Source organism: Thamnophis elegans, chromosome 4 (assembly GCF_009769535.1).
Source record: "Thamnophis elegans isolate rThaEle1 chromosome 4, rThaEle1.pri, whole genome shotgun sequence".
Lineage (NCBI taxonomy): Eukaryota > Metazoa > Chordata > Lepidosauria > Squamata > Colubridae > Thamnophis > Thamnophis elegans.
In genome coordinates, this window is record NC_045544.1 from 120,918,446 (window position 1) to 120,931,568 (window position 13,123).

The 13,123-nt window shown below is 42.4% G+C and overlaps 1 protein-coding gene across 3 annotated transcripts in view; it reads left to right on the top strand.

Annotated features, from left to right (window-relative positions):
• The window catches only part of AP2B1 (adaptor related protein complex 2 subunit beta 1), an 87,805-nt gene that overhangs the window by 23,915 nt on the left and 50,767 nt on the right, over positions 1 to 13,123 (top strand). For all 3 annotated transcript variants that reach the window (XM_032215834.1, XM_032215833.1, XM_032215835.1), the window contains exons 6-9: positions 2,407 to 2,597; positions 6,319 to 6,540; positions 8,812 to 8,932; positions 9,808 to 9,903. In XM_032215834.1, the coding sequence (XP_032071725.1) occupies positions 2,407 to 2,597; positions 6,319 to 6,540; positions 8,812 to 8,932; positions 9,808 to 9,903 (630 nt within the window). The remainder of the gene's footprint in view (positions 1 to 2,406; positions 2,598 to 6,318; positions 6,541 to 8,811; positions 8,933 to 9,807; positions 9,904 to 13,123) is intronic.

A 13,123-nucleotide genomic window follows, 5' to 3' on the forward strand; every position in this document is an offset into this window, starting at 1 on the left:
TCTAGCCAATGGGTGGTGCTTTAACCACTAGACCAAAATGTTGTCGAGAAAACTGCAGGGACTATTGTCCATGTAGCATAATATTGTGCCCAGACAGTCTTAGCCGGTGACAGGGATCTGGGATGCTTGTTTGGGGTTAAGGGAGATCTCAATGGGATTTAATCATTCCTGCTCTTTAACCCCTGTTTACAAAACTTCTTTGTTGGCTTGCAGTTCTTGCACTGTTGATCTTTGCCTACACGGTGTCAGAAAGCTAGAATGGGGGACTGGATCCCTTCACTGCATGCCCAAAGATTGTAGATCACCATTTTTTCACACCTCTAAATGGCATTGAGGGAGGGTTTAGGCAAGGCCCGAAGAGTTGAACCTGCCTGAGTCTTTCCCAGCAGGCAGATTTGCGCATAATGGCATATTCCTTTTCACTCAAGCAGCACATCCCTAATGTTCCACTCCTCCCAATATGCTTTTATTCTGAACGTGGGATGGGGGCAGCTTTGGAAAGACCCCTGTGGTTCTGCCTCTTTCATCTTCCCAGCCTCTGTGAAGGCCAGCTGTGATTTTCCATTCTCAGAAGATTTTCCTCCAATAACTGGCATTCTTCATAGCCTGTTGGATATAAAGTGTTGAAACCCATTTTTTCTCCCTCTTTTCTTCTGCTCTAAAAGAAAAACAGGCTAATTGTTTAAAAAACCTGAATTTTAAAAATCCTTTTTATGTAAGACTGTATAGGACAGGGACAGGAATTAATTACATTAAGTATAGTGCCCTGCTTTTGAGTCCTAATAATAAACCCCACAGTCACTGTATTTAAATGCTTGATCATATCTCCTGTTTCATAGTTTCACATTTGATGCCATTTTTCTGGAAAAATATTCCTTGTTTCATTTTCCTCTGTTAAAATTGTATCGTTGTGAATTTTGAGCCAGTGTAGGAGAATTCTCATTGTTGGTCAGTACAATCAGAGCATGGTAGATAAGAATCTGCTGTCATCAGATAGGTGGCAACTTTCCAGAGCAGTGTTTCTACTCTGTGTCAGCCCCCTGATGGCGAATCTATGGCACGTATGCCGAAAGTGACATGCAGCGCCATCTCTCTGGGCACACGAGCCGTTGCCTGTTGCTCTTCCGGGTTCCGGTGCTCTGGCCAGCTGGTCTTCATACAGGCAGGAGCACTGGAAATCAAAAGAGCAACTGCCCAGGGCTTCCGGAACATGCATGCGCACTAGCCACCTGGTCTTCTGGTTTCTGGCATGCGTGTGTGCATGAAGACCAGCTGGACGATGTGCATGCATGCACCGGAAACTGGAAGATCATCTTCCCAGGCCGCACATGCTCTCCGGGCAGCTGCTCTTCCAGTTTCTGGCACGCTCTCTCTCACATTTTGGTACTCATTGCTGAAAAGTTTTGCCAACACTGGTTTAGCCACTCGAAGCTGTGTGGACTTCAATTTCCAGAATTTCCCAGCCACCCAGAAAGAGAGGCTTCTTGGGTTGCAGAAAAACACTGAACCTGAAACTTAACTCTGGAGTCTTTCTATGGATCCCGAGTCTAGTCCTTGAATATCTTAAACAGCTGACAGTTTCTCTTATACATAAATGATTCACTTTAGCTGAATAACTTTAATTTCAATAATCTTTTTATTCTACTTTAATTGATTTTGTTTTTGCACTTTTAAACTTATATTGTAAGCTGCTCGGAGTCACTGTATGAGTGAGATGGGCAGCACAGAAATCCAATAAATAATAATAAATGATGATGTTTTGGTTTAGTATGTTATGGGAGTCAGGCTACCGTGTTGCAGTTTATAGGCCATGATTTGTGACAGTGAGTGTGCAAATCCCACTAGTTATATCTTCTTTTAATCATCATGATTCAAAATGCCAAATATAGACGCAGTGACATGTGTAATCTCAGAGGAACCATTGTCTCTTTGCATGTAATAGAGAAAAACCCAGAGGGAGATCCTTCTGGATTAATTTTTATATATATACCCGTGTTTATATTACATATTGTTTTATGTATTTATTTTTATTGATTGAAGGGATTTCGTAAACATCAGCCCATGTGGAGAAGTAGTATATAAATATATGTACGGTATTGTTTTATTGGTTGGATACAAAACGGATTTTGTAAACCCCTCTCAGTCCATATGGAAAAGTAATATAAGAATATTTTTAAAATGTGGCTGAATTGATCCATTGATCAGAACTTCCATCTAAATCGGTTAATCTGATTTTTTTTAAAAAGGAAGTGGGCTGTAACCCAATTTAATCATTTCAAAAAAACATCTCAATCCGCCCTGCAGACTGACTGACCCCTGAACACCATGGAAGGTAATAAGCAGCGTCTTGAAGCTTCTGCTCTGTTGCTGAGTAGCCAGCTTTTTCTCTCTCTCTCTTTCTGCCAGGTTGTGGCCAATGCTGTTGCTGCCTTGTCTGAAATCAGCGAATCTCACCCCAACAGCAATCTGCTAGACCTGAACCCTCAGAACATCAACAAGCTACTCACTGCTTTAAATGAATGCACGGAGTGGGGGCAGATATTCATCCTAGACTGCCTTTCCAACTACAACCCAAAGGATGACCGTGAAGCGCAAAGGTAGATCTGTGACTCCCCCTACATGAATGGGAATTCTCCTTTCTTAAAAGCTTGAGAAAAGTTCTGTGACTTCTTCACTGTGGTGGGCTATATAATCCTTTTGACCTATGGAAGCCCCTCTCCCCATAGGTTTCCTAATACCCAGTTGCTGGCTGGGTTCACAGGTCACGTTAAGTTAACACTGGCTCACATACAATACAATACAATACAATACAATACAATACAATACAATACAATACAATACAATACAATACAATGAATTGGAAGGGACCTTGGAAGTCTTCTAGTCCAACCCCCTGCCTAGGCAGGAAACCCTATACCGTTCCAGACAAATGGCTATCCAACATCTTCTTAAAGACTTCCAGTGTTGGGGCATTCACAACTTCTGGAGGCAAGCTGTTCCACTGATTAATTGTTCCAACTGTCAGGAAATTTCTCCTCAGTTCTAAATTGCTTCTCTCCTTGATTAGTTTCCACCTATTGCTTCTTGTTCTACCCTCAGGTGCCTTGGAAAATAGTTTGACTCCCTCTTCTTTGTGGCAACCCTGAGATATTGGAACACGGCTATCATATCTCCCCTAGTCACTTACATTTGTTTAACTTGGTTATATAACCAACTGCCAAAGTCTCTTGGTCACCAGTTACAAAGAACAAAATTAAAATGGAGACGTTCAAAGTAATTAAACAGCAAGTAAAAAAAAGCAATTAAAATGAGCAAGTATAGATCGGTAGTTAAAACTGGTTTTATGACTGGTTGTAGCATGTCACAGCCATGGTGGGATTGTGATTTGTGCCATTTCTGCCATTTTCCCAAAAGAAAGAAAAACACCCATTGGATATGCTGAATTTGCTTAATGGATTCATGATTTGCTTTAGAACCACATTGATTTACTTTACCATTGTTGTAAAAAATGGTCATAAAATTAAGTCCAGCCATGTGATGCCTCAACTTATGACTGCAACAACTTATAACCAAAATGCCATGCTCCATTATGGTTGTTAAGAGCCGAGGTGGCGCAGTGGTTAAATGCAGCACTGCAGGCTACTGCTAGATCAGCAGTTCAGCGGTTCAAATCTCACCGGCTCAGGGTTGACTCAGCCTTCCATCCTTCCGAGGTGGGTAAAATGAGGACCCAGATTGTTGGGGGCAATATGCTGACTCTCTGTAAACCGTTTAGAGAGGGCTGAAAGCCCTATGAAGCGGTATATAAGTCTACTGCTATATTGCTATTGTGATGTGAGGACACTCTTGGAGAACCATTGCAAAGCCATGTATCCTATTCCCAAATCTATTCGATGATCCAGAGGGATATTATATGTAATGGTATCTAAAGTCAATGAGAAATCAAGAATGAGTCACCCGTCTTCTCTTGATCCTTAGATGAATAGAACCCAAAGCAGTCTCAATCGCGTAGCCATTTTTAAATGGGTCAGGAGGATATTCTGCAGCCTCCAGAGTTGCCTGCAGTTGCGAAGCTACCATATTGTCAGTCACCTTACCCAACCTTGGGAGTTAGAGGGTGGCTTATTATTAGCTCTTTTTGACAGTTAATTCTCAGATCAGGATAATTGCTGATTTTCATCTTCTCCAACCTTCTTTATCTCTGTCAAAAAATTTCTTAGAGTAAAATTAAATCCTAGGTAGACAGTTACTAACTTTGGTTGTTCTTCAATAACACTTTGAGGTATATACAATTTGAGAATAGTGGCATGTTCAAGAAGCAGACTTGAATTATTTTTATGTACTGTAGCAGTGGTGGGATTCAAAAAAAATTACTACCAGTTCTGTGAGCATAGCTTGGTGGGCGTGGCGGGGGAAAGATACTGTAAAATCTCCATTCCCTCCCCATTCCAGGGGAAGGTTACTGCAAAATCCCCATTTCCTCCCAATCAGCTGGGACTCGAGAGGCAGAGAATAGATGGGGACGGAGCCAGTCAGAGATGGTATTTACCGGGTCTCTGAACTACTCGAAATTTCTGCTACCGGTTCTCCAGAACTGGTCAGAACCTGCTGAATACCACCTCTGTACTATAGGCATTATAGCATTGTGGAACGCTGCCTGTTTTCCCCCCAGAACATCAACTGAAATAGGTTGTGTTGGGGCAAAGCAACTGGCCTCAAGTTGTCCAGGAAGCTTCTGTGACTAGGGCTACATTCTCCTTAAAACCAGATATTGAGAAAACCCAGTGTTGATATTAAACCATTAACAGAGTTGGCATGCAGACCTTCAAAACTTTCTGTGGGTATTAGCCAAAGGTAGGTTTCTGTAACTGGAGCAGAAGGGGTGTGATTTCCCCTTTCCACTTCCCACTCTTAAAATCTGCTGTGCAGACTTCTCAGATGTTACAGAGCAGATTTTGAAGGGGTGTAGAAACGCTGCGATGTGAAGCAGGTCAGATGATAGAGTCTCCTTTCTGCCATCCCATGAACCGAGAACTGCCAACCGTATTATCCCAGTAGGTGGCAATACCTGGGTCCTCTTATCTAGCATCCAAAGCTAAGCAGTATCAGGCCCAATTAGTACCTTGATCTGAGGCTACCAGGGAATCCCAGGAGCTTAGCAACAGAGATTGTGAAGTTGAGAAATGTCTTGGAAAATAGCAGAGGGTTCCTTCTGTACTGTAGGCAAGAAAATTGTTCAGCTATCTCTGTGTCATGAGGAATCAAGCTTGACTTGAAGGAGACTTAATTTTGGCCTCTGAGCTTATTTTCCAAGGGCCAGATAAGTGACAGCTATTGTGACACTTTTGTTGGTTGCCTTTAGTGAAACTTCCTTCCCCCTTTAGTGCTGCTTCTCAGTGCACTTTAGGAGCACGGTAAAATGTCTCTTTTTGAGCTATTGTTTAATGGCTGAGAATAAGCAAACATGTTAAGTAAGCTCCCCATTGGGAGAGTGAGTACGTTCAGCAAAGCGTTGTGAGAGTTGTATTGGAGAACACACAAACCAGCATACAGAGACACTGCAGTTTAAATAGGCTTTTACTTTCATGGAAATAGGGGTATCAGAGTCCATCAAACAGTCTAAGTCATACACGGATAAGACAGTCAGTCATCAATGTCTTTCAGTTAAGGGATAATCCAAATAACATAGTCCAGTATCATATAAACAGTCCGATACACAAAGTTTGCTAACAGTTGCAAAACTTACAATAGCTCACGGCACTTCCAGCTTCCAAAACAGATCAGATCAGCCCAGCATCTAACAAACAGAGAGCTAACAGTCATTCTGGCTCCCTCTTATGGCCGATTGAGGAAAACAGCAACCAATCACATTTTACAGTATGATTTAAAGAAACGGGTATAGCATTGTTACATGATTTATATATTGCCAACCCAACCGTTAGAATTATATTCCTAACAAAACATAAGAAATCAATTTGCAATTGATTAATCCAGGTTATTTCAGATTACACCTGAAGCAGTTTTATTTCCAGATGTTGGGAACTATCAGCAGCAAATTAGCTATCTCCCAATATGCGCTGCTTGTCTGCTTCTCTATTAGCACCTATGACTATCAACATAAAATATTGTAATCAAGACTCTCAAAGATCTATTTAATGGGATATCCAATTCTGCACAGCAAAAGCCTTAAAAATACCCCCACTCTGTTGCTCATTAATTTTGGGTGATCAGAATGTGTCTCTCCAGCATAGCCAGGGTTTTCTAGGAGGAAAGAACAGCCTTCGCTGTTCTCTTATTCATGTTTCTCTTCTTTGGCAGCATATGCGAACGGGTGACGCCTCGCCTCTCTCATGCCAACTCTGCTGTTGTGCTATCAGCTGTCAAAGTGCTGATGAAGTTCCTAGAGCTCCTTCCCAAGGATTCCGACTACTACAACATGTTGCTGAAGAAACTGGCCCCTCCACTGGTCACCTTGCTGTCTGGCGAGCCTGAAGTCCAATATGTTGCTTTGAGGAACATCAACTTGATTGTGCAGAAAAGGTCAGGCACAAGGAAGGAAGGATGTTGTTTCAAAGATTCAGTTTGAATAACTGCACATAAGACAGTTTTGTATGTCCCAACTGGACGGATCCTGGTATTTGTTCTGACCTAGGCTTCCCAAGATCCTCATCCCAATAAAACCTCTTATTTAAGTTAAAGGGAATCCCTCTCCAGCAAAGACCCGGCAAAAAGTCACAACTACAGGGCGGGGCATAACCTTTTCCTAGGGGGTCACAGCAACACTTGTAATAACAACACAAATAATTCATACACCATTCGAAAGCCCATCAAAAACTGAGTTTATTGACACGATTTAATAGTCAGTATGACCACCATTAGCCCTTCGAACAGCATTCAAACGAGGTGGATAAGAACACAACAAATCTTCAAACAGTTCCGTTCGATTTTCCAGATTTTTCAACACAGTTTCCAAATTCATTCTCAAAGTTTCAACCGAATATCGATTTTGACCTTGCTCCTGAATCATCAGAGCTTCCACTTCATCCTTAATTATGGCCCCAATGTTCTCTGCCGGATTGAGATCTGGCGAATTTCCCGGCCAGACGTCATTGCCCCAAAATTCGACATTGTTTTCCTTTAACAATTGCTGAGTCGCATTTGCACGCATGCAAGGAGCTTTGTCATGAAGAAAGACAGCCTCACCAACCACCAAGACATTGTCTGGATCACTGAGAAATGGAATGACATTCTCCAATAAAATTTTCTCACGGAAATAACTGCCATCCCAGGATTCCCCTTTATCCTTCAAAACCCAATGCAGTTTCTTGGCTGTGAAAATGACAAAAATCCCGATGCAAGTCGGATTGCGAACGATTTGTCGATATCGTTCATGTTTGGCGATGTCGTCGATGTCTTTAGCCCAAATTCGATCGTTCTGGAAATTCGGTTTTCGAATGGCATAAACGAAGAATTCGTCAGATGGCGCCAAATGAAGAAAATCTTCCTCGGTCCATTCAGACAACCAATCGCACAACCAAAGCCGATCTTGAACGTGTGTTTGAGTTTTCAATGGTTTGCAAATGACGTGGAATGGCTTCAAACCTTCTCGTTCTCGATATCGGCCGATTGTCCTTTGATCAACTCGTTTTCCACGAATTTGAAGGATTTCTTGGGCCACTTTTCGGTTTCCTTTTCGTTGTTTGCGACTGCCAGTTGCAATGATGGCTTTGCTTTCTTGGGACAGTTGCAGAGGACGCCCTTCTCCAAATTTTGTGAAACATTCTTGGGCTGTTTTGTTCCAATTATCAGTAACCCAATCCGGATGACGTTTCAATTTGTTTGCAATCCATTTTCGATTGATAAACGTCGCTCCAGCATCGCGAGCCTCTCGAAAGGCAATGCATTTTATTCTGTCAATGATCCTTTGTTCTTCCGAATCGAATTTTCCAGCCATTCTTAAAGCAAATTTAACATTTAATAGCTCATTCAATTCAGTTTTTTATGGGCTTTAAAATGAGGTGTCGCGGAAGTTGTAAACTGCTGTCGATCTTGCTGTGACCCCCTAGGAAAAGGTTATGCCCCGCCCTGTACAGACCTTTATCAGGCCTAGAGAGTTGCCAGGTTGATATCTTCCAAATGCCACGCTGTAGCAGCAATTACTTGGCAAGAAGTCAGGAACAGATCTTCACCCTAATGAATTGAACTAATTGTCTCCTGCAAACTCCCCTCCCCTTTTGCTCCTCTTTATTCCCTATGGGAGGGGCCATTCACCATTTACCTTTGCCTTTATTCCTGAGTCGGCCCTTGTTCCTTAGCTGTCCCCTTCTCCTGATAGCTCTGTGCATGTGCACATCGGGAACAGGCTCCAGTTGTTCTTCTGCCCCACTGATATCCGACTCTGAAGGCAGCTGATAACTGTCAGACAGCCCTAGCCCTATCTCTGCCTCCAATGCAGAGCCCTCATCAGAGCCTTCCCCAGACTCCAAGACTGGTCCATTTTCCTCCCCAACCTCCTCACTGTCTGAGTTTGCCACCAGCTGTGCTGGCTGCTGGCGGGCCACAGCAGTATTTTGCAACTTGAGGGATATATTAATACAGTGTTATTTAATAGCATTGACTAACAAAGAGTGCACTCCTGATAAATAGTTTGAAATGCCACTAAAGGGGTATCAGACAAATTTGCAGCAATCTCCTGTTAGGCAGCATGGCAGTTCTTTAACTGGAAAACAAATGCATATCTGCCATTTGTCAGGAATGAACAAGAGTGCAGCTTGGCGATCATTTTAGTATGCATGCTCATTATTTTTCCAGGCCTGAAATCCTGAAGCAGGAGATCAAGGTTTTTTTTGTGAAATACAACGACCCCATCTACGTGAAGCTGGAGAAACTCGATATCATGATTCGCTTAGCATCCCAGGCCAACATTGCTCAGGTCAGTCTGGGACCCAATGGGTCTCATTTCACATTTGCCTAGAAAATTTCTCCCAATAAATGCTTTGACATTAGCTTTGCAGTTACTTGTAATCCCTGACCACCACCCCATCTTGGGGCCTCAGGGTGACATTGTGACAAATAACAGGTTTCTTGACTGTGTCCAACTCCCTGCCTTCTTTAGTTCTTTCCTCTGACAAGCCTGTATGTTGCATGACCTAAATATTCTTAGACAATAATAAGGGTGTGGCTACGGCCCACTGCTTGGTTGGCCTTCTGATAAATGGATCTATGGGTATGGCCATTCCTACCCTGGGAGTTCTTTGATGAGAATGCCCAGTACATGGTACCAGCATTCCAAATCTTCCCACTGTCTTAAATTGATTACGGTCTCCTGCTGTAATACATTTGCAATGTGTTTGTATTTCGGTTCTGATCTAGGCTTCCCCAAAAAGCACGAGGCAGACTCCTGGTCCTGACAAAACCCCTTTTGTTAAATGAATGTGAATTCCTCTCATTCACATTCAGCAAGGCCTGGCAAACAGTCTTTCAAAGGAATAAATATGACTACGGACCTTATCTATGTTGGAAAGCTGCCATGTAAATGTTTTACAAATGAGGTGCTGTGCAAGGAAAGGCTGGGCACAGAGTTTCTGAGAATCACGGACAGATTTTCACACTCCTGAAACGAATCTAACAACCGAACAAACAAATTGTTTCCTGCAAAAGCGCACTCCCCTTTCACTCCTCTTTTATTTCCTTTTTATTGGATCATATCAGTGGCAGTAAGCCAATAGGGGACAAGGGCAACAAGAAATTGTGCCGTACTCTGATTTGATCTGAGTTGGTTTTTTTTTTTTAACGTATTCCCAACAGGTTTTAGCAGAACTGAAGGAGTATGCCACAGAAGTGGATGTGGACTTTGTACGCAAAGCCGTTCGTGCCATTGGACGATGTGCCATCAAAGTTGAAGTGAGAAGCTTTTTTCTTCCTTGGTTTTGCTTTTGTGTTTGAATTGCTACAGCTGGCTGAACTTCAGTTCAGGAGATGAACTGTAAGGGTTAGCCTTTGAAAACAAATAATGTTAAAAAACATAGTTGACATCATATAGGTGGCCCAGGTGTAGATCACTTGGTGTGACACACAAGCAACACAGTCAATTCTGGTGGATTCATGATGTCGGGTGTTGGAAGATGAGGTCAAAAACGGGAAATGAGGTAGCTGCAATTGTGGGATCAAATCTCTGCCCCTTTTCACATGCTTTGAGGTTGTTGCTGTTGTTTGCTTTGTCACACCTCCTTGCGGGGCAGCCCTGCACCAAAAATATGGTTGGGGAATAGAGTACTTGAGTGTAGTAAATGCTTTTTCTTACTCATCCTAAAAGAGAACATTTTCAGCATTTTGATCTTCACTTCACACTAAAAAACATATACGTCAGCTTTCAGTCCTTTGGGAACACCTGTCTTTTGTTGTTCTCTCTGCTTTCAGAGCCCTTGATTTAGACAACACCGTTCAGTCAGCAGGGAACTGTTATAATTTAAAATGCATTTATCTCTGGAACAGACTGACCTCCTCTACCACTACTGCCCCCCCCCCAACTCCCTAGCTGTTCTTCTAACAGTAAACATTGTTTGATGTTTCTTGAGCTTAACCGGCATACGAGCCAATACTGGGAATTTTTTTTTCCTTAGAAAAAGGGCAAATATTTGGGGTGAATCGGGAAGATTTCATGTTCAGCTAATTCAGCAGATAGCAGTTTCAAAAGGATTACTATTTAGATGACGAATTTCTAGTTTCTAAGGCAAATAAGGGAATGCCTGACTTTTCCATAGGATATATCGGTGCTCTGCTATTAGGCTACACAGATAGTTGACTTATGACCACAGTTGAACCCAATATGGCTGTTGCTAAATGAAACTGTTCTTAAGTGAGGTTTGTCCCATTTTATGACCTTTTTGCCACAGTTATTAAACAAATCACTGCAGTCGTTAAGTGAATCATACGGTCGTTGAGCAACTCTGGTTTCCTCCATTGGCTTTGTTTGGTGGAAGCTAGCCAGAAATACATGCCACTTGCCCAGTGGGCGGATTTTGATCACGTGACCATGATAACAGTCATAAATGTGAAAAACGGTCATAATTCACGTTTTCGGTGCCCTTGTAACTTTGAACAGTCACTAAATTAATGGCTGTAAGTTGAGGGCTAAGTTGTAATTTTTTTTCCCCTTACACATGGAAACTCACCTAAACATTGTAGCTTCAACTTCTAAAGCGTTGCCATGACTATTATCAGGCTGGCATGGAAGGGGAAATTCCATGCATGTCTTCGGCCGGAGTCGGATCTCATGTCTACAGCTTAGTTGGAGAATATGAGTTATGACACAGGATAAAAGGGAGGGGTTACAGGGGTAAAGTTCAAACGCAATTAAGCGAAAGCAGTTTTGGCTCCACAGGAGTCTATGCCAGAATGTTGATCCTAATAAATGATTGGATTTCTTTTGAACTTTGTCTCGAGGCTCGTAAATTAATTAGGTTGTCTTCTGGGAACTTCGCAGTAGCATTCTAAATAAAGGAAGCTATTTTATTGGCCATCGGGCGGTAGTTTAGGGTTAGATAATTGGTTGAGACGGGGGGAGGGCTTCTCCAGGATCTCTTTAGCAAAAATGCTGGGGATTAGTTCTCACTGCATTTCCTAGGGCACTGATTCGTGTTGGACAGACTCTTGCATCAACAGTGGTTTCTACTAAACCGGAATATTGAAACGTATGACAACCATGGGAAAAATACCTGTCTTCAGAAGGGCTGAATGTCAAGGCTCCAACTAAGGAACTCAAGCAAATCAGAACCCTGAGACTTGGCTCCTTCTCAATATGATGCATTTTAATGAGTATGTCATATTGGCACAGCTTCCATGGAAAACCAAATCTAAATCTTTCCCACTTTTTCAGTATAATTAAACTAAGAAATAACCCTATTTTTTCTGACCTAGGCTTCCTTAAAAGGCAAGAAGCAGAGTCTTGATCCTGGCAAAACCACTTTTATTTACACAACTCTGAATTCCTTTCATTCACAGTCAGCAAGGCTTGGCAAACAGAGGAATGTTTATCAAATACGAACCTTATCTCGCTTGGAGAGCTGCCAGCTAACTAGTTTCCAAATGCAGGGCAACGCAACACTTGGCACAGACTCTTCTATAGTCAGAAACAGAACTTTCCACTCTTGAAACGACTGAAGGGATGAATTGTTTCCTGCAAAAGCCCACTCCCAGTTTGCTCCTTTTTTGTTTCCTATGGGAGGGGCCAGTCATGTCCAACGTGTGGCTTTACTCCCAAGTCGACCCTGCTTTCTTAGTTGTTCTTGTCTTCTGCACATGCTCACACTGGGAATAGGCTCCAGCTGTTCCTCTACCTCACAACTGTCTAGCTCCCTCTCTGTCTCCAGCACAGAGCCCTCATCTGAGTTTTCCGCAGCCCCCAGGACTGGCCCATGTTCCTCCCCCACCTCCTCACTGTCTGACTCTGCTGCCACCGCTGGTTGCCAGCAAGCCACAACACTTATCCCCAAGTGTCACAGATCACGTTGGCCAATTGAGTTAATTGCCACTCCTTTCCCAACCTTATCTGTTGACAGTGGACATAACCTCGGTTCTCATGAGAAAGCTTTATGAGACACAATCCTTGTTGTGTCTCATAAAGCATTCCAACCTTCTTCCCCCCCTGTGTGGCAATTTAGGAACAGAGAGATGGCTGTGGCCAGGTTCAGTTTGAAGTTGACACTGATTTAGTTATAAGGCCGTCAATATGCATAATGACAGGTGAGGAAAGGTAGTGCTCTCTGTTCATATGATTGGAAAGAGGCATGACACTAAAGATGCACAGTCATTCATTCATACTGTGCCTAAGACAATTTCTATAACTTTAAAAAAATATTAACAGTGTTAGCAGCAAAAGTATTCCAAGTATAATATGCAATTTGCATTAATCAAATATACACTGAAATGTCTCATTTCATGCCACTTAGGGAAGTTTGCCATGCAATAATAATTTCTTGTGAATGAGTGGAACATGGCCTCTGCTTTGTGATTTCTAAAAAGGGAGATCTTTAGTTTAGTTTAGTTTAGTTTAGTTTAGTTAGTTTACTTTATTCTCATTGCACCTCATACAACAAAATTAAATGCCATCTTCAGTGTACAT